This window comes from Heptranchias perlo, chromosome 2, assembly GCF_035084215.1.
Source record: "Heptranchias perlo isolate sHepPer1 chromosome 2, sHepPer1.hap1, whole genome shotgun sequence".
Classification (NCBI taxonomy): domain Eukaryota; kingdom Metazoa; phylum Chordata; class Chondrichthyes; order Hexanchiformes; family Hexanchidae; genus Heptranchias; species Heptranchias perlo.
In genome coordinates, this window is record NC_090326.1 from 83,164,927 (window position 1) to 83,179,575 (window position 14,649).

The window sequence follows — 14,649 nt, forward strand, 5'->3', positions numbered from 1 at the left end:
TTCTAGCACGATTCCTTTTTCGATTGAAATTTTATATATAGACACCAGTGCCTCTGCTATCTCCACCCTAATTTCTTTGAGTACCTGAGGGTGCAATCCATCTTGACCTGGGGCTTTGTACTCAAGTTTGTCTAGTATCTCCTTTCTTTCTATCTTTAAGTGTTGTAATATCCCTCTTGGCTTCTTCTGCTATTGTAATTTCCTCTTTGTTAGCCTTTTCAGTGAAAACTGAGGTAAAGTATCTATTCGGTATCCCTGCCATTTAAGTATCATCTTCTGTGAGTTTATTTTGATCATCCCTTAGTGGCCTTATCCATATCTTAATTCTCATTTTGTTACTTATGGAGTACTTCACTTTTTTAAATATGTTCTTTGACATTTTTATTTCATATTTTCTTTTTGCCTTCCTAATTGTCTTTTAATTTCTTTCCTAAGCTCATCATATCCCCTTTTGTCATTCTCTCCTTTATTGTTCATGTACTTTGCCTTTTTCTTTAGATTCGCTTTTATCCTCATCTTTTTATTCATCCAAGATGTCTCATTCTTAGCTGGTTTGTTCTTATTTTTTAGTGGAATATATTTCTCCTGATCTCTGTCAATTTCTCCTTTAAATGTTGCCCATTGTTGTTCTACCTGGTTTGTGTCTCAACATTTTTCTCCTGTTTACTTCCCGTGGCTCCATCCTAATTTCTTCATAGTTGGCTTTTTTCCAATCTGTTACTTTGGTCTTTGTAGTATTGATATATCTCTCAATCATTATCTTAAACCTTATTATATTGTGATCACTACTGCCTAGATGCTCTCTCACACTTACTACTTTTATCTGCTCTGGTTCATTTCCCATTGCTATGTCTAGCAGTACTTTGGACTTCTTCCATATTGGGTCAGAAAGGAGTCTTGTGCACACTAAAAACTCCAACCCATTCTTCCCTTTCACTCTCTCCTTGCCAGTTTATTTGGGGGTCATTGAAATCCCTTATGATTCTGCTCCACAGTGACTTGGTTAGCATTCTGGCCATCCTCCCCACAGCCTTCCTCCTTATCCCCACAGGTAGTCAGTATATCATACCTGTTGAACATAACCATTAACTGCGGTTCCTCCTTTCCTGCCTCTACTAGGCTCCCTCTACCTTGCTGACTGTCAATTACGCACTCCTCATCCTGCACCTATATCTCTCCATGTGGTGTGACTGTGTGCTGGAATAAACTATCCTGATATTCCTCCCCCTCCTTTGTATGTCATAGTATCTCTTATCTCGTGGTCCATCTCAATGAATCTAAGCCGGAGTAACTCAAGACATAGATATTTTCTACAGGTGTGGTCATCTGGAACGGTCTCATTGTCCACAATTTCCCACGTTCTTCAGTCCTAAAGCAAAGCCATTCTTGAGGATACTCTGTTATGCCATGCTGATTTGGAGAAAGTGCTATGATCTTCACAAACTTCAAAGCAATGCCTGACAGGAAATCAGTAGCCAGAAAAATTTTGTTGCTGGAAAAGAAAAGCTAATGTGATCAAAGCATACCTTTAGGAATGGAGGGAAGAAAGGAAAGGAAAGGAAGAGTGAATGAATATGTACTGCTGTGTTACTGAAGATGTGCGACACTACATTGCAATTGAAGGCAATATTACTAATTTTTTTAAACTTGCTGCCTCCAAAAAAGCAAACTGGAGTTAAACAGCCTAAAAAAAGACTTCTATTTCCCATGTAGATGTAAAATATTGCCTTTAGATAGGAGAAAACAGTTTTGATGTGGTGTGTAAAGTTTGGTATTTATGCAGTGTGTATATGCCAGTAGTCAATTGATGCATGCAAGACTACCAATGTAATGTGCATACGAGTTGCAAGGGCCATGTCCCAGTAACTTCCTCAGTTGGGTAATTGGCAAATTCATTGATACCTGGAGAGAAATACAGTACTTAAGAAAAGTACATAAAAAGTAGCCTCTCACAACAGCAGCTAGATAGTGGCAATTAAGTGAGACCTGAACCCAAATGTGGTTCTCGATGCCGGCTTTGGATGAATGGCGTGGCCGCTCACTTACTTTGCGCCCACTCTGAGTTGAACCTCTGACTCCATATCCTCTCCAGCAGTAAGACCGCCTACTACCACCTCCATAATATCGCCCGCATCTGCTGTTGCCTCAGTCCATCTGCTGCTGAAACCCTCATCCATGCTTTCGTCACCTCCAGACACCTTCCAATGCTCTCCTGGCCAGCCTCCCCTCTTCTAACCTCCTTAAACTTAAGCTCATCCAAAACTCAGCTGCCCGTATCCTGACACGTGCCAAGTCCCGTTCACCCATGACCCTGTGCTTGCTGATCTACATTGGCTCCCGGTCCCTGAATTCCTCCATTTAAAAAAATCATATCCTCGTGTTCAAACCCCACTATGGTCTCGCCCCTCACTATCTCTATATAACCTTTTCCCTCTAGCCCTACAATCTTCTGAGAATTCTGTATTCCTCCAACGCTGGCCTCTTATCCATCCCCCATCCTTCATACCACTATTGCTGGCCGTGCTTTCAGCTGTGTAGGCCCTAAGCTCTGGAATTCTCTCCCTAAACCTCTCCACCTGTCTCCTCAGACCTTCCTTAAAACCAACCTCTTTGACCAATCTTTTGGTCACTTGCCCTAATGTCTCCTTCTTTGGCTGATTACTCTCCTGTGAAGCTCCTTGGGATGTTTTACTACATTAAAGATAATATATAAATGCAAGTTGTTTTGGGTCGAAATCGAAGATCAGGCTCATTCTATCTTAACATTTTCTGTTTTATTTCAGATTACTGCCTTTACAGGGTTTTCCCCTTTCTACCATTTTCCCCCATTCTCTCCCCTTTCTGTGTGGGCCTCTTGAATATCTTTTTGCCTTTTTAACTGTATTCACTTTCTATTGTTTTTGTCTTTCCATCACTGCACTGATCTTTTATATCATGTAACACTTTTCTATTAAACAGTTTATAGCTCATTCAACCTATTAACACTGTCTGTAATTGGCACATGTAACTCTATTCTCTTTCCCTTCCCCTATTTTCTCATGTTTTTTCTAACCTTACTTACATGCTCATTTATCTTTTACTCTTCAATTCTAAGAGGGTACACAATCAAAACATCAGTATCTTTTTCTCTTTTTAGAGATGCTGGTTCACCTACTCTGTTTCCAGCATTTTCTGTTTGCAGTTTATATTTCTATTAATGGATTGACCTAGCATGATGTGGCTGAATGTGAGTGAGAATAACTGCATCAGGCACATTAAGGATAAGAGTTAACTTGAGGAAAGCAATTATTTGTGTTGAAGGGTGACTCCAAATCTTTCACTCCTGGTATAACGATGGCCCTTATCGTTGATCAAGATAGGGGAGATGAATTAATATAACTAGAATGCGAGCATTTTTTATTTTAAAATATTCTATCAGCAATTTATCAGTTTTCATACGGCAGATTACAGAACAGAGAATTTCACTTTTAAAAAAAAAATAGTATTGTGTGGGTAAACCATCCACAAGATGCACTGCAGCAACTTGCCAAGGCTTCTTCAACAGCACCTCCCAAACCCACGACCTCTACCACCTAGAAGAACAAGGGCAGCAGGCACATGGGAACAACACCACCTGCACGTTCCCTCCAAGTCACACACCATCCCGACTTGGAAATATATCGCCGTTCCTTCATCGTCGCTGGGTCAAAATCCTGGAACTCCCTGCCTAACAGCACTGTGGGAGAACCTTCACCACACGGACTGCAGCGGTTCAAGAAGGCGGCTCACCACCATCTTCTCGAGGGCAATTAGGGATAGGCAATAAATGCTGGCCTTGCCAGCGACGCCCACATCCCATGAACGAATAAAAAAAAAACTTGGTCTTGGATGGTGTTGGCTGTAATTTAGTTTCATGCAGACACTGAAATAGCAGCTGCATGTTTAATAGATCATGAAACACTCCAAAATTGTCAGCTATAATGAATAATTAAGATCAGTAAATGAGACCAATATATTGAATGACATGCAAAGGTTTTCAATTAAATTTAAAGATTTTAAGGTACTATATGCAATACAACTCAAAAGTGCACTTACCATGCATTTTAACTTAGATGGGGCACTGACCTTGGTGTGCTGAATACCTGTTGAGTTAATTTTTCTCTGATTTAAACTATTTGAGTAAATATATTTTTTTGCTCATAGTTTAATCAGACAAAAATCAACTCAACAGATGAGTGTGTATACTATAGGTATGTATATATGTATGTATATATATTATACACATTTAACATGCAGGTATTGCAGATCAACAAGGAATTAAATGAAAAAGGTAAGGATATCATTTTTTCATTTATTTGCTTGTTGATCTGCAATATCTGCATGTTAAATGTAAAATTTTAACTACATGCTTATGAGCTAATCACAACCAAGTAACTTGGTAGCTGATTATTCTGCACACATGCTCACCTTGTATCAGATGCATTCTGTGTAATGTAACTATTCAAATAGTTGTTGTTACAACAGTGTCAGGTTTTATTTAAAGGAAAAGGTTTCCTTTAATTTTTTGAAAGAAACTTTTAAAAAGTTTCTATTTTAAAGATATAGTAGTGATAACTAGCTCCAGTTTATACAAACACAGTTGTATTTGCATTTCCTGACAAACTAAGATCATTGTTTAAATGTAGTTTTCATTTGGAAGGGACTGCATTCTTTCTTTCCTCCTCAATATCCTCCTCCCCAAGAAAAAACAAAAGCACTCAATGTCTCCAATCTGGCTTTGCAACATTCTGCAATGATTACTTGTGCATAAATTCTGCACCTGCATGACATGCATGGAGTCCTTTTAAGAGCATATTGTATGTGACCAATCCTGGGTCCAAGGAATTATAGAATTTTCACTCAGACCTTTGGTCACCAAGCATGAGAACTGAAAATTATGCTTGGGAAATGGAGCAAATGTTAAAGTATCACATGAAATGCATGAGACTTGGCAGGACTAAAAACTGAACAGCTGCCACTGAAAAGGAGCAGTTGACAAAAGCTTGTACCCTCTGCCCTGTACTAATCTGCCTGCATTCTTACAATTTAACACCTGGAAACAAGAATAACTGGATTAATGTACCATTTTAACAGCTGTGGTTTGAATATACCATGTGGAGTCCATTTTTAGAGTTAATGTAATATGCAAAATGTAGTTGCATGAATATTTATAATTTATTACACTGGGTGAAATATGAAAATATGGCAGTTACACCATTAACAGCAGTCTAATTGTTCAGAAAGTATAGAACTGTTTTAGAATCCACTGCTTTTGACCCGTGCCATTATAATACGAAAAGTAAAATCCAGTATTTCCTTTATTCAGTTTGAAAACCTTTCAAGTTTGCTAAAACTTCCTGGGAAAAAAACATTTAATAACATGGATAAAGACTTCTTGGAAAAGAGGAAAAAAGACCTTAATACATACTTGCAGGTAAATTCCAACTTTTGCAATTACTATTCAAAAATATCATTATTCATGACTGCTGCTTTTAGATTAGATGCATTTTGTAATCACATTATTTGGGATACTCCACTGGAATCCATGCCAACATTATGTGACAATCAATGGTAATTCCAACTCATGTCTAATAAAGAAATCTCCAGATATTAGAAACAGAAGATTCAGTATAAATAAAATAACTCGCCAACAAAAAGTTTAAAACAAGTAAACTAATCTAAAGGTCCTTAACCATACATAAATTTTGAAAGTGAGAAGTATTCAACCATGAATGCTTAACCTAAATAGTCCACCGATGTCTGCATTAATCCCATACCCATCATTCATTTTTAACTTTTAAAAGGTAATAACGGGAGATAACTTTTAGTGATCGAGTATCGGTAAAGTTGGTTTGTTGTGGAGCAGTAATGCAAAATAAATCTGGTATTAAATGATTTAAAATATAGTTCATCAAGCTGTTTTCTGTTTTTATTTAGTTGTTGATCAATCCCGAAATGATAAAAGCTTGTCCAGCATTGATTCCCTATGTGAATGACTTTCTGGAGAATAAAGCCTATAGCAAGGGAAAAGGTGATTTTGCTCGTAAGGTAAGTCTGCCATCTATTGGTCAGATTATGTAATGCTGTTTATCAAAAGCTCTAATTTGCATTGTAGTTTGTTTTGAGGCACTATTCTGGTTATTGTATTTCTACAGATCTTTTAACATTTTGATTATAATATTTGACTTGTATAGATAGCATGAACGTGTTAAGCATTTTATCACTTTTCTACAATTTAAATAAATTGAAAGAAAAAAAATTCATGCATGTCTTCATTACAACCAAATGGAGGTTTTGCCTGCCCAAATTTCCAATTGGTGATCCCAGTGAGCAAAGCTCACCACTAGAAGTGCAGATTTGAAAAATTACCCCTTAGTGTCGAGAAACATTCAAGTCTCAATAATATGGTCTCAAATCCATGGGGGTTTTGCCAGACTCCCACCTTGACTCTATAGGAATCCACTGGAAAACGGCAGGGTCCCAGCTGCACCAGGTTTCCAGAATTTTTAGCCACCCCTTCCAAGGGTAGTACCTCCATCCACCCATTACAAGGCAAATGTGCCAAGAGGCAGAGCCAGGAGTGGTTACTCCCCATGCCAGGAGTCCCCATTCACCTTGCACAGTCAGGACCAGGTGTTGGACTGAAGGCTGGTATGCTGAGTGAGATGAGGCATACAATTCTCCAGTTGAACGTTAGTGGGGCCCCACCATGGCATCCAGGGCAGGGAAGTGGCTTGGATTCCGGAAGAAGAGCCGAATGTTTTTTAAATCAAGATCGGCATCTCTTGTATGGGGCCAATAGAAAACTGCATGGGATCTGGAGGGGTGGGTCAGAGCAACACTCACCCTTCCCCAAAAGACAAGTAGGCATCAAATTTTCCAACTACATGGAACAGGTCAGCATCAAAGGTGCACACACAGTGGCACCCATACCCATCAACCCCATGCAAAATAGGTGCTTTTCCTACTGACCCTGCAAACGCTGTCAAGATAAGGACTGGAAAGTACCAATAGGCATGTTCCTGATGTAAATGCCGGGATTGCATCAAGCCTGTGTCTTTGTACTGCACCTATAATACTGGTGTAGCACTGGTAGTTTGGCATGCCTTGGTAGGGTGGTTTTGCCGAAGCAAAATTTGTTTAGATTTGCGCTCATGGCAGTTAAATGCTGCCAATGTGAAATGGACTTTTAATGTTTTAGTGTGCATTTACGCTACAACTGTAGTGTTATTGACATTAGTTATCACTTAAATGGATGCTAAATATGGGGTTGAGGCCTGACCTGACACTTAAATGCAGTGGGATTCTCAGGAGAAGGGAGTCTACTTAGCTCCAAAAACAGGTTGGGCCCTAACTGCAGGCTCATACTACATAGGTTTAGGGTCAGTGCGAAGCAGAAACGCTTAAATGCATCTCTAAATGTTTGAAAATCAAGTAGTTAACCAGTACTTCCATTTTAATAATGTTCCATCAGTTCTCTTAAATCAGATAACATTTCACAGTTGGAGATGATAAGCAGGGGAATGAGCAGTATAACTGACTGACTGCTTATATGCTCCACAATTAATATCTGCTATGAAATTTCATTGCAGAGAAATTCTTGACCCTACCCCAGCCAGGTACCAACCTCAAATTATCTTCACCAGTGTGACACTTCTGTTCCCCATACAGCACCTGAACAAGACTGCCCAACAGTGCTGAACTGTTGGCTGTGTTGTGCTTTGACTTATTCCACTTTAAATCATTCGGTAATTACTTTTGTTTGTCGGGGTGCAAGGTCTTCATCCCATCAGCTCCCAGAAGTGAACAGTCAGGTTTCCATCTCAATTTAATTTCAGCAAAGAAATAGGGTCTGAGGACTAACACTGGAAAGTCTAAGTTCTGAGGGCTCATTGACTCGAATAACTCTAATAATACATACGTCTTACATTTTTTTTTTAAAAGTAAACCAGTCCAAGAGATTGCTTGTATTCTATCTCCATTCCTACGTTCGTTATTCTCTGTTTTGTCTATGCTCAGAAATGTACCTATGTTCCCCTCCATCTGCCAATTTATTGCCCATTTTTACCACTTAAAATTGGAAAAACAGATTTCAGTGTTCTGTGCTTCAACCAGTTAGTGGAAAGATTGTTGTTCTTTGACCTGATCATGTCACTAGAATGGTAGATCACACTTCGAATGAGTGTTTATCCCAACTTTACTGAAAAGAAAACAAAAGCTCAGCGAACTTGATGATAGGGAGATTTGCCAGAATAATTTACTTTGGTAATGGGATTGGTTGAATGTTAAAATTTTCTGAATAAAAAATGCATTCCTTATCATCCAAAAGTACAATTCAATCTGCAGAAAACTCTTTTAATGAGTCATGGCTAATGTCTTATTTTCAGTTAATACTTATTCTGCATCTTGTTTGTGTTTTGCAGATGGACACGCTTGTAAATCCCCTTCGTAACTCAATGAGAAATGTATCAAATGTTGTGAAGTCAATTCCAGACAGTCTGGCAGAAGGAATGACGAAAGTATCAGACAATATGGGCAAAATGTCTGATAAATTAGGACATGAAATTAAGCAAACATTTTTAAAGGTATTCCTTCATCAAACCAGGCAGGATGATGGCAAATTTTGAGATTTCAGAGATGTAACATTTTTTCTAAATTTCATACATGTTGAATATTTTTTCTGGAATTAATGTTAGCATTGCAAATAAAATTAACTTACCTATCTAAATTTTGGTGCAGGTTCCTCCATTAAAGCCAGAAGAAGATATTGAACATATTCGTGTTTCTGCCCAGCTGGATGATAATGTATGTTACCTTTTGTTTGTGTTTAACAGTGTTAGAAATAAGTAGATGCTGCATTTTCATTAACACTTGATATTGCCTTTTAATTTTCAAAGGCTTTGCTTTGTTTTCTGAAAAATTAATTATTCTGGTTTATTGTAAGGCCACAGATGTTCAAATACTGCTGTGAAATGCTGTGTTAATGTAGCTCTGGTGCTGAATGGCCAACTGCGTTCAGGTCCTTTGCATTCTTGATAAAATTATTAGTGCTTTAAATCCACAATATAAGGGCCATACTTTTATTTTCATTATTTAAATTATGTTACTGCTCTTCTCTTCCAATGAATTGCTGCAACCAGTGGTGTCCTATGAAGAATATTGTTGACCATTAGTGAAATAATACTTTGAGAGCATAGGAAGTAACCTGTTTTAACAAAAATGCATGTATTAAGAATTTGAAACCATTGTCCATCATAATTTTAAGGATCAATCAAATTTCCACTTTGGCTTACAGTAGAGATTGAGTTATATTTATTTTTTAATGTCTTAATCGAGATTTTGTAGTCATTTTCTAGCATTTAACTATTTTCTGAAACAGGTTGATGACAATATTCCTCTCCGAGTTATGCTGCTTCTCATGGATGAAGTATTTGACTTGAAGGAGAGAAATCACTGGTTAAGAAGGAACATCAAAAACTTGCTTCAGCAGCTTATCCGAGCTACTTATGGAGACACAATGAACAGGTTTATTAACACTAAATTGTCCAAATTAATACAAACAAGCATTATATGCCTTTCACCATTGAATGTGCTATAATTTCAAACTTGCATTTGATTTAATGAGTTGTATGGTATGCACTGAAACTGAGATACAAATAGGCAGCTTCATTTGCAGAGAGTTTGATTGGTTCTGAGATGCGCTGTTGGGATATTTTCCAGTAGTGGGATATGCCTGCTCTGGCAGGAAGAAGTAACATTACCCTTAGCGCCCAACCGAAAACCAGCTTGAGATTTGGGCCACTGCTTTGTTTTTCCCCACTTTCACTGAAGGTAGCTGTCTAGAGATAAACATCATTTTGTGGGGAGGGGTTGAATAGATATGCTGAAATGTTTCTTTGAGGATAACTGAATCTAAATTTTTTTTTTAAAGTTTTGTCCTCAATTTTGATCCTTTTCATTTTTAGAAAAATTGTGGACCATGTTGATTGGATGACTTCGCCAGATCAAGTTGCAGAAACTGTAAAACGATTCAGGTAATCAAAAGCAGTTATACATGCTTCATAAATTTATGTTGGTCTGTTAACATTTTTGAAATAATTTGTGATTTTGTCTACAGAGATTCATTTTGGCCTAATGGTATCTTAGCAGAGACTGCACCACGCAGGGAGAAGGCCATAAGAATGCGGTCAAGGGTGGCAGCTAAGACTAAGATGCTAGTGATTATGCCAGGCAAGAGATATTTGTAGTTGCTTTTGTGTTCCTAATTCTGAATGCCTCATCTACTTATCGTGTTATTGCATGAGTTAATGTAGAATGGAATAGTCAATCAGCTTTCATCATAATGTAACTCTCAGATGCTGTCACCAGTAGGTGTACAGCACAATTAAAAGAAGCTCCCTCTGCTACCTCAAAAATGTGCTTCAGCCTCAACCTCCAACTTACCGTGTGAATTTTCTGTTTTCTGTTTTTTGTATCAGCCATCCTTATAGCCTCTCTAAATGAAACTGCCAAATTAGGGACATGAGTGCATACAAATCAGAAGCTGGGTTAAGAGTCAATAAACTTATTTCAAATAGGACAACCAAAAGGAGACTTTTCTATCATTCTGGCTAGAGTTGAGCCCAGGTCCCAGGATTGCAGGATAGTGTACTAATCCATGGTACCATCCAGTCAACATCCATTTCTTGTGCTAGGCAAGGTATGAGAGGCCATAAGGGTGATTGTGGAGAATGGAAAATCATAGAATGATACAGCACAGAAGGAGGCCATTCGGCCCATTGTGCCTGTGCCGGCTCTTTGAAAGAGCACTCCAGTTAGTCCCACTCCCCTGCTCTTTCCCCATAGCCCTGCACATTTTTTCCCTTCAAGTATTTATCCAATTCCCTTTTGAAGGTTACTTTTGAATCTGCTTCCACCACCCTTTCAGGCAGTGCATTCCAGATCATTACAACTCGCTGAGTAAAGAAAAAAAAATGTCCTCATGTCGCCTCAGGTTCTTTTGCCAATTACCTTAAATCTGTGTCTTCTGGTTACTGTTCCTTCTGCCACTGGAAACAGTTTCTCCTTATTTACTCTATTAAAACCTTTCATGATTTTGAACACCTCTATCAAATTTCCTCTTAACCTTCTCTGCTATAAGGAGAACAACCCCAGCTTCTCCAGTCTCTCCACATAACTGAAGCCCCTCATCCTTGGTACCATTCTAGTAATTCTTTTCTGCACCCTCTAAGGCCTTGACATCCTTCCTAAAGTGTGGTGCCCAGAATTGGACGCAGTACTCCAGCTGGGGCCTAACCAGTGTTTTCTAAAGGTTTGGCATAACTTCCTTGCTTTTGTACTCTATGCCTCTATTTATAAAGCCAAGGATCCTGTGTGCCTTTTTAACAGCCTTCTCAACTTGTCCTGCCACCTTAAAGACTTGTGTACGTACACCCCCAGATATCTCTGTTCCTGTGCCCCTTTTAAAATTGTACCACTTAATTTATATTGCCTTTGTTCATTCTTCTTACCAAAATGCATCACCTCACACTTCTCTGCATTAAATTTCATCTGCCATGTGTCTGCCCATTTCACCAGTCTTTCTATGTCCTCCTGAAGTCTGTTACTATCCTCCTCACTGTTTACTACATTTCCAAGTTTTGTCATCTGCAAACTTTGAAATTATACCCTGTATACCCAAGTCCAGGTCATTAATATATATCAAAAAGAGCAGTAAATCTCCTGTATCTAATTTGTACAACGTGTAACATGAAAGTGGTTCTGGACATGGTGAAAAAACAGCGACGTACCCAGCAATGATATTTCATTCTTGAAACATTTTTTTTTCCATACTTCAGATTTATTTTAGTGCATGAGGGGCTGAAGGAGTGGAATGTTTAATGGATCTTCATAACCTAGATATTCAAATTTTATCCTATTGTGATACTCCCTTGAGACCACCTATAACTCTGGTTTTTTTCCAGATGAACTGAAACATATTATTGGAGCTGAAACCACACGTAAGGGCATTTTACGAGTCTTTGAAATGTTCCAACATAACCAGTTAAACCGAAGATTGGTCTATGTGTTTCTAGAAGGCCTCCTGGAAACCCTTTTTCCGCAGTACAAGTTTCGTGAGCTCTTCATCAAATTGCATTCACGATCACAGCGGATGCAAAAATACAAGCAGAAATCACAGTCAGCTCAAGTCGCTTCCTCTCAAAAGAGGTGACGCTTCCAACCATGAAAACTGTGCTCTGAGGGCAGGGTCTTGTGCACCTGCTGAAGTTCGATCTATGTTACGGCAGTTTCTATGGGGCTCTGAAACCTACACAGCTCCAGTTACAATGCCATCTTTGTTGTGCCAGCTTCCAGAGCCATGACTCGGTGGCTTACTTCGGAAGACATTGTTGTCTGCCGTTTTTGATCTCTAATGCACTTTTTCCTCATAATATCCCTGTGTACCATAACTGGTTTATATTTATTATAACATGTGTTCATAGCTCATTGAGAAAATGTGTATCCGTTTGTAATAGAAGAGCTATAGATGCATGGTCAAACTGCTGCATCTTGTAGCTGTCTCCTTGTATCTAGCTGGCATCAAAACCAATTATACACCCCCTGAATCATCTCTTAGACAGTTAATGGGAGTGGCAGTATTGCTTAAGGATAGAGCAAAGCACAATTATACTGATTTGCATTTGAATGAAACTGCTGTGTATTCAATTTAGAGAAGGAAAAAATGATTTCAGCACAACTCAAAATGTATGTGCATGTTTGAGAGAATGTGATGGTTGATGGAACGTAGTTTTTAAAAGAACAGCATTAAAAGAGTACAAATATAAAAGACCTTAAAGGGCCTAGATGAACATTCCTGGTGGCAGGAATAATATTCTGGGGTTTTAGGTTAAGTGGATGTGATCTGGTGTTACTGGTCTGAGAGAACCACAAGCTTGGGTTGTATTCTACCCCACTGCCTGCACTCCCCAAAACAGCTGAATAGAGCAGAGCTTTTTTTTGCATACATGTCTGTGCTTGGTCCATTATTCAAGGAGTTACTGAGCCGTGTATTTTCATACAACTGTAAAGCCTCCAGAGATGATTGTAGATTTTAATGTACAGAGATTTTAATGTACTTCAAAGTTGGGTGTGTCCAAGGTAACAAGTGAGTGCTCTGATTAGGATTGATCAGAATAATGTTGCCACTCTAGCAAATGTAATTAAGATTAGCCTTAAATGTCCTGTTTAAAAATAGTTTTCTCATTTTAATCTGACCAGACTTTTTCTGAGTTCTGATTTTCACTCGTGTACTGGTAAATATTGCCACAGAAATAAAGTGCCCATTTCTGCAATTGTCAGGTAACTATGATCTGTAAAATGCATTATGCATATTACCATATCTTACTTCTGACAAAGATCTTCATGGATACTAATTTAAATGGGCCCCACCCACATACTTTATACTGAGATTTTAATTTTGTGCAATATTTTCTTTAGCATATGTGCATTTAAATAAATTGTATGATAAATTTTAATGTTTTGAAATGTATGTTTAACAGTCTTCTTAACCCAACAACTTACATTCTGTTGTTGATGCATTAGTTTATTTAAGGACTTGTTTTAAAAGTCTTGTTAGTCACTCCTTGTAAGACTCACTTGTCACGGATGAAATTTCCTCATCCGAGCACGGCTTGTAAACTACAGGGGGAACCTAAGAGCACATGGTAAATAGCTGTTAATGAATTTGTGCATATCATTGTACAGTGTCAACAGTGTGCCTAATTGTACTGTCAATTTTTTTCTTATTTCTGTAATGAAAGAACAAATGTCAATCAGAATGTCTTGGTGGTTTTTAATAGACTGAAGAGGAACTCTAAATTTTCGAGTTTGCATTATGCTATTAAAATGTTCAGTAGAACAGATGACAAAAGTATCACACTAAATAAAGTATTAACTGAAATATGGCTTTTACTTTTATTTTCATACATGCCAAGCTCCCTCCTATTCAGTTCAACTGTGCCCATGGTTTCAGAATTAATTGTATGTAGTTATTGTGTATTGTATTTATTTAGCTTTTGTAACCTTCTCTGGACAAAAGAACTAATTTAGCAGCACAGGAGGTACTTTTATAGAACATTGCAAAGGAGAATTATGCGAGCACAATTCTGGCATCATGATGTTCATATTGATTTTTCCACATTTGCATTTGAGCTGATTCCTGCAGTGGAGGATGCTTTCCTTTAGAGAATGAGAAAGATTCTACAGTAATAATCTTGAGTGGGCCAGGGAGTGAAAATTTAGCAATTTTGTTTTCAAAATTGTGGCTTTATATACGTGATTTGTAACAAACGGTAATGTAATTCATTTTGACTTGATCAAAAGTTTTTATCGCACATAGGTAATGTCTTGTTTTAGTTATGAGTGGTTATGATCCCCTTTTGTGTGGAGTTTCTAGATAGAAATTAAACTTTGTTCCCCCATTCTATAATTATTTATGAGCAGGGTACAAAATAACTGCCCCTAATGTTTAGTACTTGTAAGAGTTTGAGACAGACCTACTATCTGCCATATCTATTTGGATGAGTGTTATCTGTAAATTACTGCAAAAAGAATCGCATATCTTAAAATCTGCTTTCTGTTGTCCCTGTACTA

General features: G+C 38.0%; 1 protein-coding gene across 2 annotated transcripts in view; it reads left to right on the forward strand.

The window, feature by feature from the left end:
* snx13 (sorting nexin 13) overlaps positions 1-13,957 on the forward strand; it is a 163,300-nt gene extending 149,343 nt beyond the window's left edge. For both annotated transcript variants that reach the window (XM_068003768.1, XM_068003774.1), the window contains exons 19-26: positions 5,345-5,452; positions 5,956-6,066; positions 8,442-8,603; positions 8,758-8,823; positions 9,398-9,543; positions 9,984-10,052; positions 10,136-10,248; positions 11,982-13,957. In XM_068003768.1, coding sequence (XP_067859869.1) covers positions 5,345-5,452; positions 5,956-6,066; positions 8,442-8,603; positions 8,758-8,823; positions 9,398-9,543; positions 9,984-10,052; positions 10,136-10,248; positions 11,982-12,229 — 1,023 coding nt within the window. In that variant the 3' untranslated portion in view covers positions 12,230-13,957. The remainder of the gene's footprint in view (positions 1-5,344; positions 5,453-5,955; positions 6,067-8,441; positions 8,604-8,757; positions 8,824-9,397; positions 9,544-9,983; positions 10,053-10,135; positions 10,249-11,981) is intronic.
* The last annotated feature ends 692 nt before the right edge of the window (positions 13,958-14,649 follow it).